Source organism: Sminthopsis crassicaudata, chromosome 2 (genome assembly GCF_048593235.1).
Source record: "Sminthopsis crassicaudata isolate SCR6 chromosome 2, ASM4859323v1, whole genome shotgun sequence".
NCBI classification, from domain to species: domain Eukaryota; kingdom Metazoa; phylum Chordata; class Mammalia; order Dasyuromorphia; family Dasyuridae; genus Sminthopsis; species Sminthopsis crassicaudata.
In genome coordinates this window covers 49,929,070-49,941,369 of record NC_133618.1, presented here as the reverse complement: position 1 = coordinate 49,941,369, position 12,300 = coordinate 49,929,070, and the positions used below count along the sequence as shown (strand labels likewise).

The window sequence follows — 12,300 nt, the reverse complement described above, 5'->3', positions numbered from 1 at the left end:
TTCACCTACCTTAGATGTTGGGCCTTTTTAAAAATTACATTTTTCTTCAATAAATAAAAATATTTTTTCTCTCCCTCCCTCTTTCTCATCTCTTCATCAACCCCCTAAGTCCTAAATTAAATTAAGGTGGACTTAAGAGAAAACAGGAATCAGGGCTACAAAAACTAAAAGCTGTCTGTCCTTGCTTGCTGGTCTCCGGTGTTTGGTTGCTATGATCAGACAGAACACCAGAAGTGTGAGGGTCATGGAGAGTTATTAGCATTTCAAAGCCCAGTGGGATTGAAATCAGAGGCAACCCGGGAGGTGCTGGACATCCTTGGACAAAGTGATACCAGCTTAGCGAAGAAAGCCACATCCACCCAGTCTAATGCACTTGAAAATGATAATTACAACTGCCCCATGCCCCCTTCAGACTTGGGTTTGGGTGAGCCACAGGGGCATGCTGTAGGGGCTTCTTGGCATCCCCCTTGCTCCAGGACAAGCCTGCAACCATTCATGGTCAGTCAGCTCAAGTCCACTCACCTCCAGGCCAAATTTATAGAAGAAGAAGTTGATGAAGTACTTGATACAACTGAGGAGGCCCTGGTCCAGGTGGTGGCGGGTACCTTCCGGGCAGACAATCTGGGCAGGGGGCAGGGCCACCTGGTACTGTTTTCTGTAATATTCCTGGCGGCGGTACACGATGGCCTCAAACACCAACAGGAGGAGGATCAGCAGGTGATTCTAGAGACAAGGGGTCTCAGTCAGCATGGGGCCGTCACATCCCTGCCTCTGACCAGTGGCTGAGACGATGGCAGTTAATAACAGTAACAACACCTCTCCTCCAGAAAGCCCCCACAGCTTTTCAAAGCCCCTTCATGTCCTTTCAGTCATTCAATCAGATCCTTACGACCAACTTAATGTTCCCATCTGTAAAATGGGAGTAATTATAGAACCTCTTTCACAACATTATTGTACCAGATAGTAAAGAGCTTTGCAAAACCTTTACATGCTAGCAATGAATACAATTATGATCTTTAATAATAATGATTAACATTTATATAATGTTTTCTATGTTCCAGGCACAATGCTAAACACTTTGTAATTGTTATCTCAATTGATTCTTACAACAATCCTAAGAGGTAAATGCTATTATTATTCCTATTTTACAGATGAGGAAACTGAGGCAGAGAGAAGTGAGTTGCTGAGGGTCACACAACAAGTCAGTTTTTTTCTGACTCTAAACCCAGAACTATCCATTCTACTACCTAGGCAGAGTAGATGCTCTCAGGCCCCTCTTACAGCTGAAGAATACAAGATTTAGAAACTCAGAGGGCTAAACTTCTTGCCCAAAGTCACCCAACTTGCTAAACAGTAACTTTCCTTCCATGGAGCCCAGGTCTCTTCTCTGCTGTGGGTTTAAGTGTTTGATCACATGATCTTTGGTCTTAGTGATGGGGAGGGCCCCGCCTCTCTGAAGGCTCCTCTTAGGAGAAGGCATTTGAGACAACTTCCAGTTCACCCACCTGGATGTAACCAAGGTTAGAGACGTCCTTGCGGATCCCAAACCAGTTGGCAGGGTCCACCGGCTTCTCATAGAGCACTGAGCTGCTGATCTCGGATTTCTCTAGGTTGGTGCTGTTGAGGAGTGGCTATATGTACAAGGGGAATGAAGTTCAGACTGTGATGCAGACATGCAGAGAGCCCGTCTCTCCATAGGTCAAGCACCCCTTCAGGGTTAGAAAAAGAGGGGTTCTTTCTGAATCCGCCAAACACACCCCACTGCACGCTCCACCCCACACTGGGCATCTCGCTGGGCAGGTCTGGTGCTGGATAGGGAGCAGACACCTGGGGAGGGAGCCCATAATCCCCAGGGAGTGACTGACAATACCCAATCTGCCTGGGAACTCCAAATTCTAGGGAGTTTTTGCAGACTTTAGGGAGATAGGAAGGTCCAAGGCTGGCTGTGAGTGAATGAAGGGGTCCAAGACTGTGGAGGTCCTCAAGCCACCAGAGAGGCAATATATATATATATATATATATATATATATATATATGTGTGTGTGTGTGTGTGTGTGTGTGTGTGTGTGTGTGTGTGCAGTGTAACTCCATAATGCTCTGTGATTCTCTATATTTTATTCTCACAATAATCCTGTGAGGCAGTCAGAGCCCTCAATCTGTGGGTTGTAGGCCTGTAGGAGCCAGCCCGTGGGACATAAATAGGGGCAGGTTTGCACCCTGAGCTTCTTTGGAGAGAAAGTTCTTGGCCAAAGTCGCTTTGCCCAAAGTCACACAGCAGTAAATGAGGGACATGGGGACCAGAGACCAGCCCTTTTGACAGGCGCTTTCCATTATAGTGACAGCACAAGGGGAAAAAGGAAGTAGGGAAATAAGAAGTTCTCTAGAGGCCGTGGAGAAGTACAGAAGTTGTCCTATTTCCACAAGTCCGGGCCCTCCAGCAGTTATCCTAATCCCATTCTTCATTCCCTTCCCACAATATTAATAATCATTAATGGTTTACAGCATGGGCTCATAAATGTTTTTTGAATCACGGACTACTATGACAATCTAGTGAGGTTCATGGCCCCTTCTCAGAATAACAATAAAATAAAAATCATAGGATTACAAAGAAAACTGTTATACTGAAATGAAATTTAAAAGGTCAAAAAATTGAAAATTGAAAAAGAAAAACAAGAAATACTGTTATTAAAATTTTTTCTTAAAGTTCATTCATTCAGTTAAGAATTCCTGGCTTAGCAGCATGATGAATATGGAAAATTCTTTAGAAGAATTGTACGTGTTTAACTGGTATCAGAGTACTTACTATCCAGGGGAGAGGAGAGGGGGAGAGAAGGGGAGAAAAATTTGAAAACAAGGTTTTGCAAAGGTGAATGTTGAAAACTATATTTTGTATGTTCTTGGAAAAATAAAATACTATTAATAAAGAAAAAAAGAATGGCAAATATGTACACTTGTACATGCAAAACATACACATACATATATATGTGTTCATGTATAGATATACAGGTATACGTGCATGTATGCACACATATGTGTTTGGAAGAAAATATACACAGTGCACATACATGCATGCACGTGTATACATGTATAGGAACACATGTATATGTGCAATGTGTGCATTCCTGTGTGTATAGATAAGTATGTGCATGTATATGCATGTGCACACGTGTGCTTGAGATATATATATATATATATATATATATATATATATATATATATACCCATGGCAGGTATGTGCACATGTGCACGTGTGTGTGTATATGTTATTCCTGGCTTAAGAGTTTTAGGGATAAGACATTCTCTCTCCTTTTTCTTCTCTTTAAAAACTTCTTTATTTTATCATAGAGAACAGCTGTCTGTGAGGTGTTAGTATCTAATGGTAAATTCATCTTGTCTTCAAGGTCCAAAGTGATGAATTATGTGCGTGGGGCACAATAACGGGTGGAGAGAAGGTATATTTGGGGCTGCCCACCACACTCCCACGAGGGCAAGTTTCTGCCAAAGCACAGCGGGAATGGGTTTGAGGCCCAGTGAGGAAGCCCAGAAGTAGAGAGCATGGAGATTGGAGACTCCTTCTCCCCCTTGCCCCCTCCCCCCTCCCCCCTCCCTTGTCCCACCATCCCCCCTCCCCCCCTCCCCCTGCCCCCCTCACTCTGCGAACCTCGGTGCAGTTGCTGGAGTACTTATGGGGATTGACGATCTTAAGCTGGTAGAGCATTTTGCAGACTATGATGATGCAGGTCCAGATGGTGGAGAGGCAGGAGGCCATATGGCGGAAGCGGGGGTAGGGCAGGGCAAACACCCACAGCGCCACCAACAGGAAGTTCATCACCGACACCTGCGGGGGGAGGGCCCAGAGCTGGGAAGGAGCCCCCCTTCTGACCCACCCCGGCGCCCCGGGCTGCCGCCGCTGCCCCTCACCTCCTTCAGGGCCACCCAGACGGTGTAGAGGGCCACCAGCTTAAAGATGTGCAGCTCCAGCAGGCGCCGGACGAACACCTGCACCTGGGTCAGCATGTCGGAGAAGCGGCCCGCCAGCACCATCAGCCGCTCGGCCACCAGGCCCCACTTACTGGGCAGATCTGGGGGGGGGGGGGCAGTGGTTGGCCGAGGGGCGGGGGAGGCTGTGACCGGGCAGGACTCAAACCCGGGGCGTTACACGGAGCAGCAGCCTCCTCAGCACCCTCAGGAAGGGCCCGCGGGCCTCGCGGCTCCCGGGCAGCACACCCCACTTTGGGCGCGGGTTCCTCTGCCCCACCCTTGTCATCTCTTGGGATTGCCTTTGGCCCGTTTGTGGCCCCAGGGCCTAGCGCAGCGCCGGGCACACAGTAGGTCCCAACAACCGGGAGCTGATGGATCCCGCCCCCTCCCGCCCTCTGCCGCTAGATCTGCTCCGGAGAAACCGCGCCAGATCTTTCCCTCAGAGAGCCCTTCCTACCCCGAACGGGACTGGGACCCGCTGCGCAGCCCACAGGCGGAGAGCCCCAGGCTGAGAGTGCAGTGACCCGGACAAAGTCACGCAGATTAAGTGGCTGAGGGGCTGTCTCTGTCCTGCCATTCTCAGGGCGTGCCATGGTCTCTTCTTACTGAAGGGCTGCCCAAGCACCCCCCGCCCTTCCTCAGCCCAGTGGTTACCTTCACAGTCCGAGTCAGCGCTGTCGGGGTCGGGGCCGCCGGGCTCCTCCCTGGGGGCCCCCTCCTCATCCTGCAGCAGAGCCCGGCTGTCCTCCTCCTGCCTGCAGACCCAGAACAGTCAGGGGAAAGGCCGATTGGAGGAGGGGAAGGAGGGGGAGGAAGAGGAGGAGGAGGAGGAGGAAGAAGAAGGGAGGAAGAGAGGGGGAGGAGGAGGAGGAACAGGAGGGGGAGAAGATGGGGGAGGAAGAGAAAGAGGAGGAAAAGGAGGAGAAAGAAGAGAAAAAGAAAGAAGAGGAAGGGGGAAGGGGGGGAAGAGGAGGAGAAGGAGGAGGAAGAAGAAGAGGAGGAAGAGAGGGGGAGGAGGAGGAGGAACAGGAGGGGGAGAAGATGGGGGAGGAAGAGAAAGAGGAGGAAGAGGAAGAGGAGGAAGGAGAGAAAAAGAAAGAAGAGGAAGGGGGGAAGGGGGGGGAAGAGGAGGAGGAAGAGAGCAGGCAGATTTACATGAGCTGATCTCAGGGGCTGGTCCCACTGGCATCTGCCCAGTGCCTGACATTCTCCCAAATGTCTAAAACTCTCAATCTCTCAGAACTCGACTTTTTTTCAAGATGCAGCTCAAGTGCTGCCTCCAGCCAGAAGCATTTCCAGGGGACCCCTCCCCCCATTCTAGTATCTTCCCCTCAGACCAGTGCAGTTGTTTTGGGCAGAGCTAGCTATTACCATGCTATGAGCCTTGTTTGACTGTGAGGTCCTTGAAGGCAGGGACTGTGCTTTGCTTTGCCTCCTCAGAGCTTCCTCAGCACAGTGCCTGGCATACAGTAATCACTTAATAAGTGCTTGACTTATTGATTGACTATTTGCAGAATTGAGATTCAGCCCCAGGTCCTCTGATTCCAAATCGGAGGTTTGGTTACTATGTATGCGGGGGGGAGGGGAGTGTATCTCACACACTGTATGGTTGGAGCCCCAGCGGTAGAAGGACCACGTTTGTGGTTCGGGGATACCTCTGAGCCCACAGCTGGTGGCGGCTGCTCGGGGGTGGAATGTGCTCCAGGTCGGTGAGGCGCATAAAGGGCCGGTGAAAGTAGTGCAGCTGGAGAATGCAGGCGAGGAGGAAGAAGCCGGGGATGAGGATGCTGTAGAAGAGCTTGGACACGCTGAACTGCTCCAGCCCAAGGTCTTGTAATCTGCCAGGGAGGTAAATAGAGCACGACCGTCACCAGCCTGCCCAGCGTCATGGAAACGAGCACTGGGAGACCTCACCGTGCCCACACACGAGCCAGGGTCCTCACTGCTCCCGTTCAGAGGAGAACCCTCCCCTCCCTGCATCCCAGCAGAGACAGATGCTCCCCATCCCCATAGCCTCATCCTGGAGACCCTGCTCCAGCCAGTCTCCCCATCCCTGCCTCCCACGTGCCCTCAATGAGAACTTCTCAACAGCCCCAAAGCCCAGATGGGAAACTCCCTCTCACTGCCCTCACCACCTCCACTCTCCACCTGGGAATCTGTGAGGGCAGAGCCAGGGGAGAAGTCGAGCTCGCCCCCAGCCCCAGAGCAGACCTTGAGTCAGCTCCACAAAGCCCGGGTGCGAGAGCGGGTGGCGAGGGCCAACTGGCCAGTGCCAGTCTTGGCTAGAGGCCTGGTGATGGTGCTCGGTGCCAGATGCCCGGCTCAGTGAGGCAGGACCGAGAACACTCAGGGCAGTCTGGGACCCCTCCAGCAAGACTTACTGCTCATCAGTGAAGCCGGTCAGATTGCGCCAGTACATGGGGAAATCCTGGAACTGGAAGGTGTAGACAGCAATCAGCACCAGCATGGTGTACGCCACCACCAGCCACCAGAACATCTTTAGCAGCTTGCGCCATAGGCTGTAATAGACCTGTAGGGTGAAAACACGGCATCAGACCAGTAGAAACCCACCCAAGAGGCAGAGCAAACCATAGCCCATGGCTGAGGAGTAGGGAGGGCTGGGAAGCTCCATCCTATATAGACTGCAGACTAGGGCTACAGACTGACAAATATCCCAACAGCCCAGCAGCAGAAGGACATGCAGGAGATGGGGTCACCCTGCTCTGGTTCTTAATCCTGCCATATTTGTAGACTGTATTAGTAAAAATCAGCTCTATCCAGATCTGACCTGATCCTGAGAGAATTCCCTCTTCCTGACTTTTTAAATTTCCTTTTGGGTGGTTTTCCTGGGATTCTGACTGCAATGGGGACCGGAACTCCGGGGGCACAGGGAATCAGATACTGGACCTGGGAGCCGTGACCAGTGGGTAAATCTGTCTGCCCACTAAAAGGTATAGGAGGGTTAGAACTCAGGGATTTGATAGTGAGTGAGATAGAGAAGGCCAAAAGAGGGAAGACAAAAGTGGGATCACGGCCCCCTCAGTCATGATACCTGAAATAGGGTGAGGCAGAGCAGGAAGAGAAACATGTAGACAATTTTGTAGACCACGAGGCGCCCAGCAAAGCTGACCACGATAAACATGCCGGCGCAGACGTAGATCCAGTACTTGGCGTAAAAGTCTGTCACCAACTCCCCTAATTTCTTGAGTAACACCCGGGTCCGTGTGTGCTCTCCTGAGATCAGCGCAGGACAAAAATTAGGCTCGTAGCCCAAAAGAGATGACCAAGGGGGTGTTGCCCAGCCAAGCCGGGCAAAGCTTCCTTCCCCTCACAAAGCTCCCAACAAACATCTATCATGAGCCTACTCTATGCTGGGCATCCAGGATCATGGGCTCCCACAGGGCGGTGACCATTTGGTTTTGTGTTTGTTAACTAGCTTCAGCACCAAGGACAGCGCCCAGCACCAAGTAGGTACTCAATCAATGTCTATTGAAAACCACTGGGTAAATCATACAGAGAATTTAACTCATACCAGCCCCCTGGACATCCTGTGAAGGAGGCAGAGCAAGAAGTTTTTATCCTTTTAAAGATAAAGAAACTGGCTCTCCCAGAGGTTGTGAATTGCCCAAGCCTCTTCCTGGTCGGAGATTGTTAGAATTTTCCTGCCTCCCGGACCAGTACTCAACCCTGTGCTCACACAGAATTCTGAATCTAGGGCTGGAAAGGATCTCAGAGACCATCAGTCTAACCCCCTCACTTTACAGGTGAGAAAACTGAGAGCCAGGGAGAGATATGAATCCACATCGGTGTCCCCAGAACCAGTGCTCTCTCTATTATCTCCTGCTGGCTCATATCTAGTCTTTTATCCAGACCTCTTTTGAAGGCATTTAAGGGAGAGCTATAATCCAGCTCTGGGAGATGACAGAGTCCTTGAATTTGATCACTGAAATGGGAATTAGAGGTACTAAGTTTTCTAGAAAACAGAAAACCCTTTTCCGGGCTTATTTCTTCCTCTGTAAAATGAGGGGCTTGGACTAATTAAAAGGTCAACTTTGACTTTCTGCAATAGCCATGATCTAAGGTTGCTTGGGCTCTATGGTTTGGAAAGGAAAACTTGGTCTCTCCCTCACCCCCAGTCCCTAACCATCACTACCACCGCCCCCAGCTCCACTCCCCAACCCTTCTCCCAATCCCAGGGAAGGACCCAGGCTGGAATCCACCCCCCAGGACTTCCACTCACCAAATTCACTCACAGTGACCTCTCTGAGGGTGGCTGGAGGCTGCTTCTTTTTAAGTAGCTTCTCCTTCACAAACTGGCGCAGCAGGAGCCAAAAGGTCAAAGTGCAAAGCAGCTAGGAAGCCAGGAGAAGGAGAAGGGTCAGTAGAGGAATGACTAGATTTTCTGGACCCTTAGGACAGTTCCCACCTCTTGGAACTGTCTTTCCAGTGCCCCTATGGACTGAGGCCTGGGGTCCAAGCTGGGAAGTGGGGAGACAAGGGGGAAGGGAAGCTGAGGAGAATGAGGGTACCTTATTCAACCAGAGGCAAACTGTGCCTGAGGGGAATATATTCTTTTTCTTCCTTTTCACCTTTTCTTCCTCCCCTACTCCTCCTTTTCTCTTTCTGTTTCCTCCTCCCCTCTTTCCCCTTCTTCTCTTCTTTTCATTCTTTCCTTTTTCTTCTTCATCTCTCCTCTTTCTGCTTCCCCCTCTCCACTTTCTCTTTTCCCTCCTCCCCTTATTCTCTTCCTTCCATATTTCTGCTTCTCCTTCTCCTCTTTCCTCTTCCTCAATATCCTTTCTTCTCCTACTTTTCTTTTTTCCTCCTCTCCCCTTTCTCCTTTCCACCCTCCCCTTCTCCTCCTTTCATCTTTTTGCTCCCCCTATCTTCTTTCCCCTTCCCCTCTTTCTCTTCTCATTTCCTTTTTCTTTTCCTCTCTTCTTTCTTCTCTTCATCCTCTTCTTCCTTTCTCCCTCCCTCCTAATCCTTCATCATTCTCTCCCATCTCCTATAATGATTAGACATTGAAATACAGATACACGTGGACTTTTAGGGCACAAACTGAGAATTCACACATGACTTATGTATTCAGTACACATACATTGCCCCATCCCCATTCTCTGGGGCACACACTGACCCACCAAACAACCCCACCCAGAGTGATACCCAGAGGGCAGGTACTGACCATGGCACCCAGATGAAGACAGGGGTAGCGACTGTGTTCCAGCCCCAGCTGGTGCAAACTCATGAAGCCAACCTTCTTGGGGAGCTCAGGCTCCAAGTCCATGGCCCAGACATACTGCAGACTGCACAGAGCCAGCCCGTAGAGCAGAATAAAGGGGGAGCAGATCATGGCGAAATGGTGACGGCTCCGTACAATCCAGATGAGGCAGGCCCATAGCAGCAAGACAAAGGTCAGCCAGCTGTGGTAGGTGATGCTCCACACCTGGGACACCAGAGGCCGGAAGGGAGTGAATGGCTGGGATCTCCTGACTCCCGACTATGGGGGCCCTAGGATCAGATGGCTGGGGGTAGAAGGGTCCCATGAAGCCATCCATTTCAGCCCTCTCATTTATGGGTAAGAAAATGGAGATCAGAAAAGTTAGACAATTTGCCCAGAGTCACAGAGTAAATAATAGTGGCTGGGACAGGCTTTGAACCCAGGTCTTAATACCTAGTGGGTAGAGTAGCTGTGACCATGTTTACACATAAGGGCAAGAGGAGGGATCTATTTGGATGGTCCCTGAGTGCACTCCTCCTGCAAGCTTTCAGGAGATATGTCACCTTCCTTCCCTTGAGCAGCAAGGAAATTAGAGGAAAGAATTTTAGACTGGGATGTAAGAGACCTGAATTTTCATTCAGACCCCTATCCTCTAATTGTGTGGTCCTGGTCTAAGAAATTTCCCCACTCTAGGTTTTGGTTTCCTCATCTGCAAAATGAGGACTTTGAAAAAGATATCTAAGGGTTTTCCCAGTCCTTAAATTCCCTGTTCTAAGGTTCCTTCCAACTCTGACATTCTCTGTTCAAAGGCTCCTTCCATCTCTGACATTTTCTCTTTTAAAGTTCCTTCGATTTCTGACATTCTCTGTTCTAAGTTCCCTTCTAGCTCTGATATTCTATGATCTAATGTCCCTTCCATCTTTGACATTCTCCCTCCCAACTTTGATAATTGATGCTCTTAAATTTGCTTCAATGCTGATCTTCTCTCTATTATGGTCCTCCCAATCCTGATGTGCCATGTCCTATGTCTTTTCTAGTTCATAAATTCTAAATGCCTAGGTCCCTCCCCACAGTGACATTTTATAATCTGATGGTATTAGCAGTTGTGTCAGGGTTATGGGCAGAACAGCCCTATCTGGCATCATCCATCTGGTCTCCTGCCCTCACTTCCTTACCATCATGGCGATAAGAGCACACACATAGCTCTGGTTCATGATGACATGGCCAAGGGCATGCAGAGGTGAGGTCTCCCTGGGCTCAGCTTGATTACTTCCTAAAAAGGAATAAGGATTAAAGGAGGGCAGTTCAGAGAAGTGCTCCTCCAACCCAGACTGTTAACCTTTTCCCTTTTCCCTTCTCTCTCCATGACTTTGTTCCCCATATTCTAAACTGTTCCAGAGTCTGGAGAGAATCTAAGCCAACAGTCAAAGCTCAGTAAGAGAGACCCAATGAACTAAGTATCCCCTAATTTTAGCCATTTCTGTCCTATAAATTACATTCTAATAGATGGATAAAAATTACAGATTAGCCATGGAAATATAGTTTCTGTGCAAAAGCTGGGAAATTAAGAGGTGAAGGGGGAGCTAGGTCAGAAGATGGGAAGGAAGGAAGGAAGGAAGGAAGGAAGGAAGGAAGGAAGGAAGGAAGGAAGGAAGGAAGGAAGGAAGGAAGGAAGGAAGGAAGGAAGGAAGGAAGGAAGGAAGGAAGGAAGGAAAGGACAAAAGAAAGAAACAAGTATTTGTACCCTAATACATGGTGCCATGTTGAGAAAAAGATATATTCCTTTCTGTCTCCATTGAATTTTCTCTAGAGGTCTCTCATATCTAAGTTTTCTAAGATCCTATTCAGCTCCTTAACTTCTTTCTCCTTTATTTTGTGGATAGATTTATCTAATTCTGAGAGGGGGAGGTTGAGGTCCCCCCGCAGTAGTTTTGCTATTTCTTCTTTTAACTGACCTTCTTCTCTAAGAATGTGGATGCTCTACCATGTGGTACATATATGTTTGGCATTGATATTACTTCATTATTTATGGTATCTTTTGACAAGATGTACTTTCTCTTTAATTGAACTTATTTTTGCTTTTGCCATGCTTTTTTAATTTTTTACTTCAACTGAAGCATAATATACTCTGCTCCAACCTTTTACCTTTATGTATATCCTTCTGATTCAAATGTGTTCTTGTAAACAACATATTGTAGGATTCTACTTCTTAATCCACTCTTATCTGCTTCGATTTTATGAGAGACTTCATCCTGTTCACGTTCACAGTTATGATTACCAGCTGTTTCCCTCCTTCCTATTTTTTCCCTGTTTATTCTTTTTTCTCTTTCCACTCTGTCCCTCTTCACTAGCATTTTGTTTCTGACCATCTCCTCCATCAATCTGTCTTCCCTTCTAACATTCCTCTCTTCTCTTATCCCTTTCTCCTACTGTTTCTGCCATTCTTTCTACCTAGTTAGCCCTTTCCTTTTTCCCCTCTTTCTTCTCCTACTTCCCTACAGGGCAAGATAAATTTCTGTACGTAACTGAGTGTGTTATTATTCCTCTTTGAGCCAAATCTGAAGAGATTAAGCTTCAGACAATACTTATCTTCCTCCATATTGCCCTCTACTGTAAGAGTAAAAAACTTTATTAAATTCCTACTATGTGACAGGCACTATGCTAAGCGTTACAAATATTTTCTCCTTTGCTCCTTCCAACCTTGTGAGTTAGGTGTTATCATTTTTCCCATTTTATAGATGAGGAAACTGAGGCAGACAGAGGTCAAGTGCCTCAGTCAGAGTCATACAGCTCTAAGTATCTAAGGCTGGATTAGAATTGCGGTCTTCTTAAGTCTAGATGCAGTGCTCTATCCACTGCACCACCTCCCTTCTTGGAGTAGGAAACACATAAAGGGAGAAGAATGAGGAGAACGATCAGATTGGGGGTGGAGGCAAAGAGGAAGGAAAGGGAGTTAGGACAGGAAGAGAGGAAGCAAAAGGGGAAAAGCAAGAGATGGAGGAGGAAGGAAAAACTGCCCAATAGAATTGTGCATCAAAAAGGGGGAATGAAACCCAAAATAATATAAACAGCAAAAAGAATAGCTTCTTCCCTGGAAC

General features: G+C 48.3%; 1 protein-coding gene across 2 annotated transcripts in view; it reads right to left on the bottom strand.

Moving 5' to 3' along the window:
- The window catches only part of PIEZO1 (piezo type mechanosensitive ion channel component 1 (Er blood group)), a 171,625-nt gene that overhangs the window by 31,976 nt on the left and 127,349 nt on the right, over positions 1-12,300 (bottom strand). For both annotated transcript variants that reach the window (XM_074286205.1, XM_074286204.1), the window contains exons 11-21: positions 10,378-10,475; positions 9,167-9,427; positions 8,222-8,333; positions 7,034-7,215; positions 6,363-6,511; positions 5,637-5,819; positions 4,636-4,736; positions 3,922-4,082; positions 3,662-3,838; positions 1,506-1,631; positions 523-723 (exon numbers count right to left, since the gene is read on the bottom strand). In XM_074286205.1, the coding sequence (XP_074142306.1) occupies positions 523-723; positions 1,506-1,631; positions 3,662-3,838; positions 3,922-4,082; positions 4,636-4,736; positions 5,637-5,819; positions 6,363-6,511; positions 7,034-7,215; positions 8,222-8,333; positions 9,167-9,427; positions 10,378-10,475 (1,751 nt within the window). The remainder of the gene's footprint in view (positions 1-522; positions 724-1,505; positions 1,632-3,661; positions 3,839-3,921; positions 4,083-4,635; positions 4,737-5,636; positions 5,820-6,362; positions 6,512-7,033; positions 7,216-8,221; positions 8,334-9,166; positions 9,428-10,377; positions 10,476-12,300) is intronic.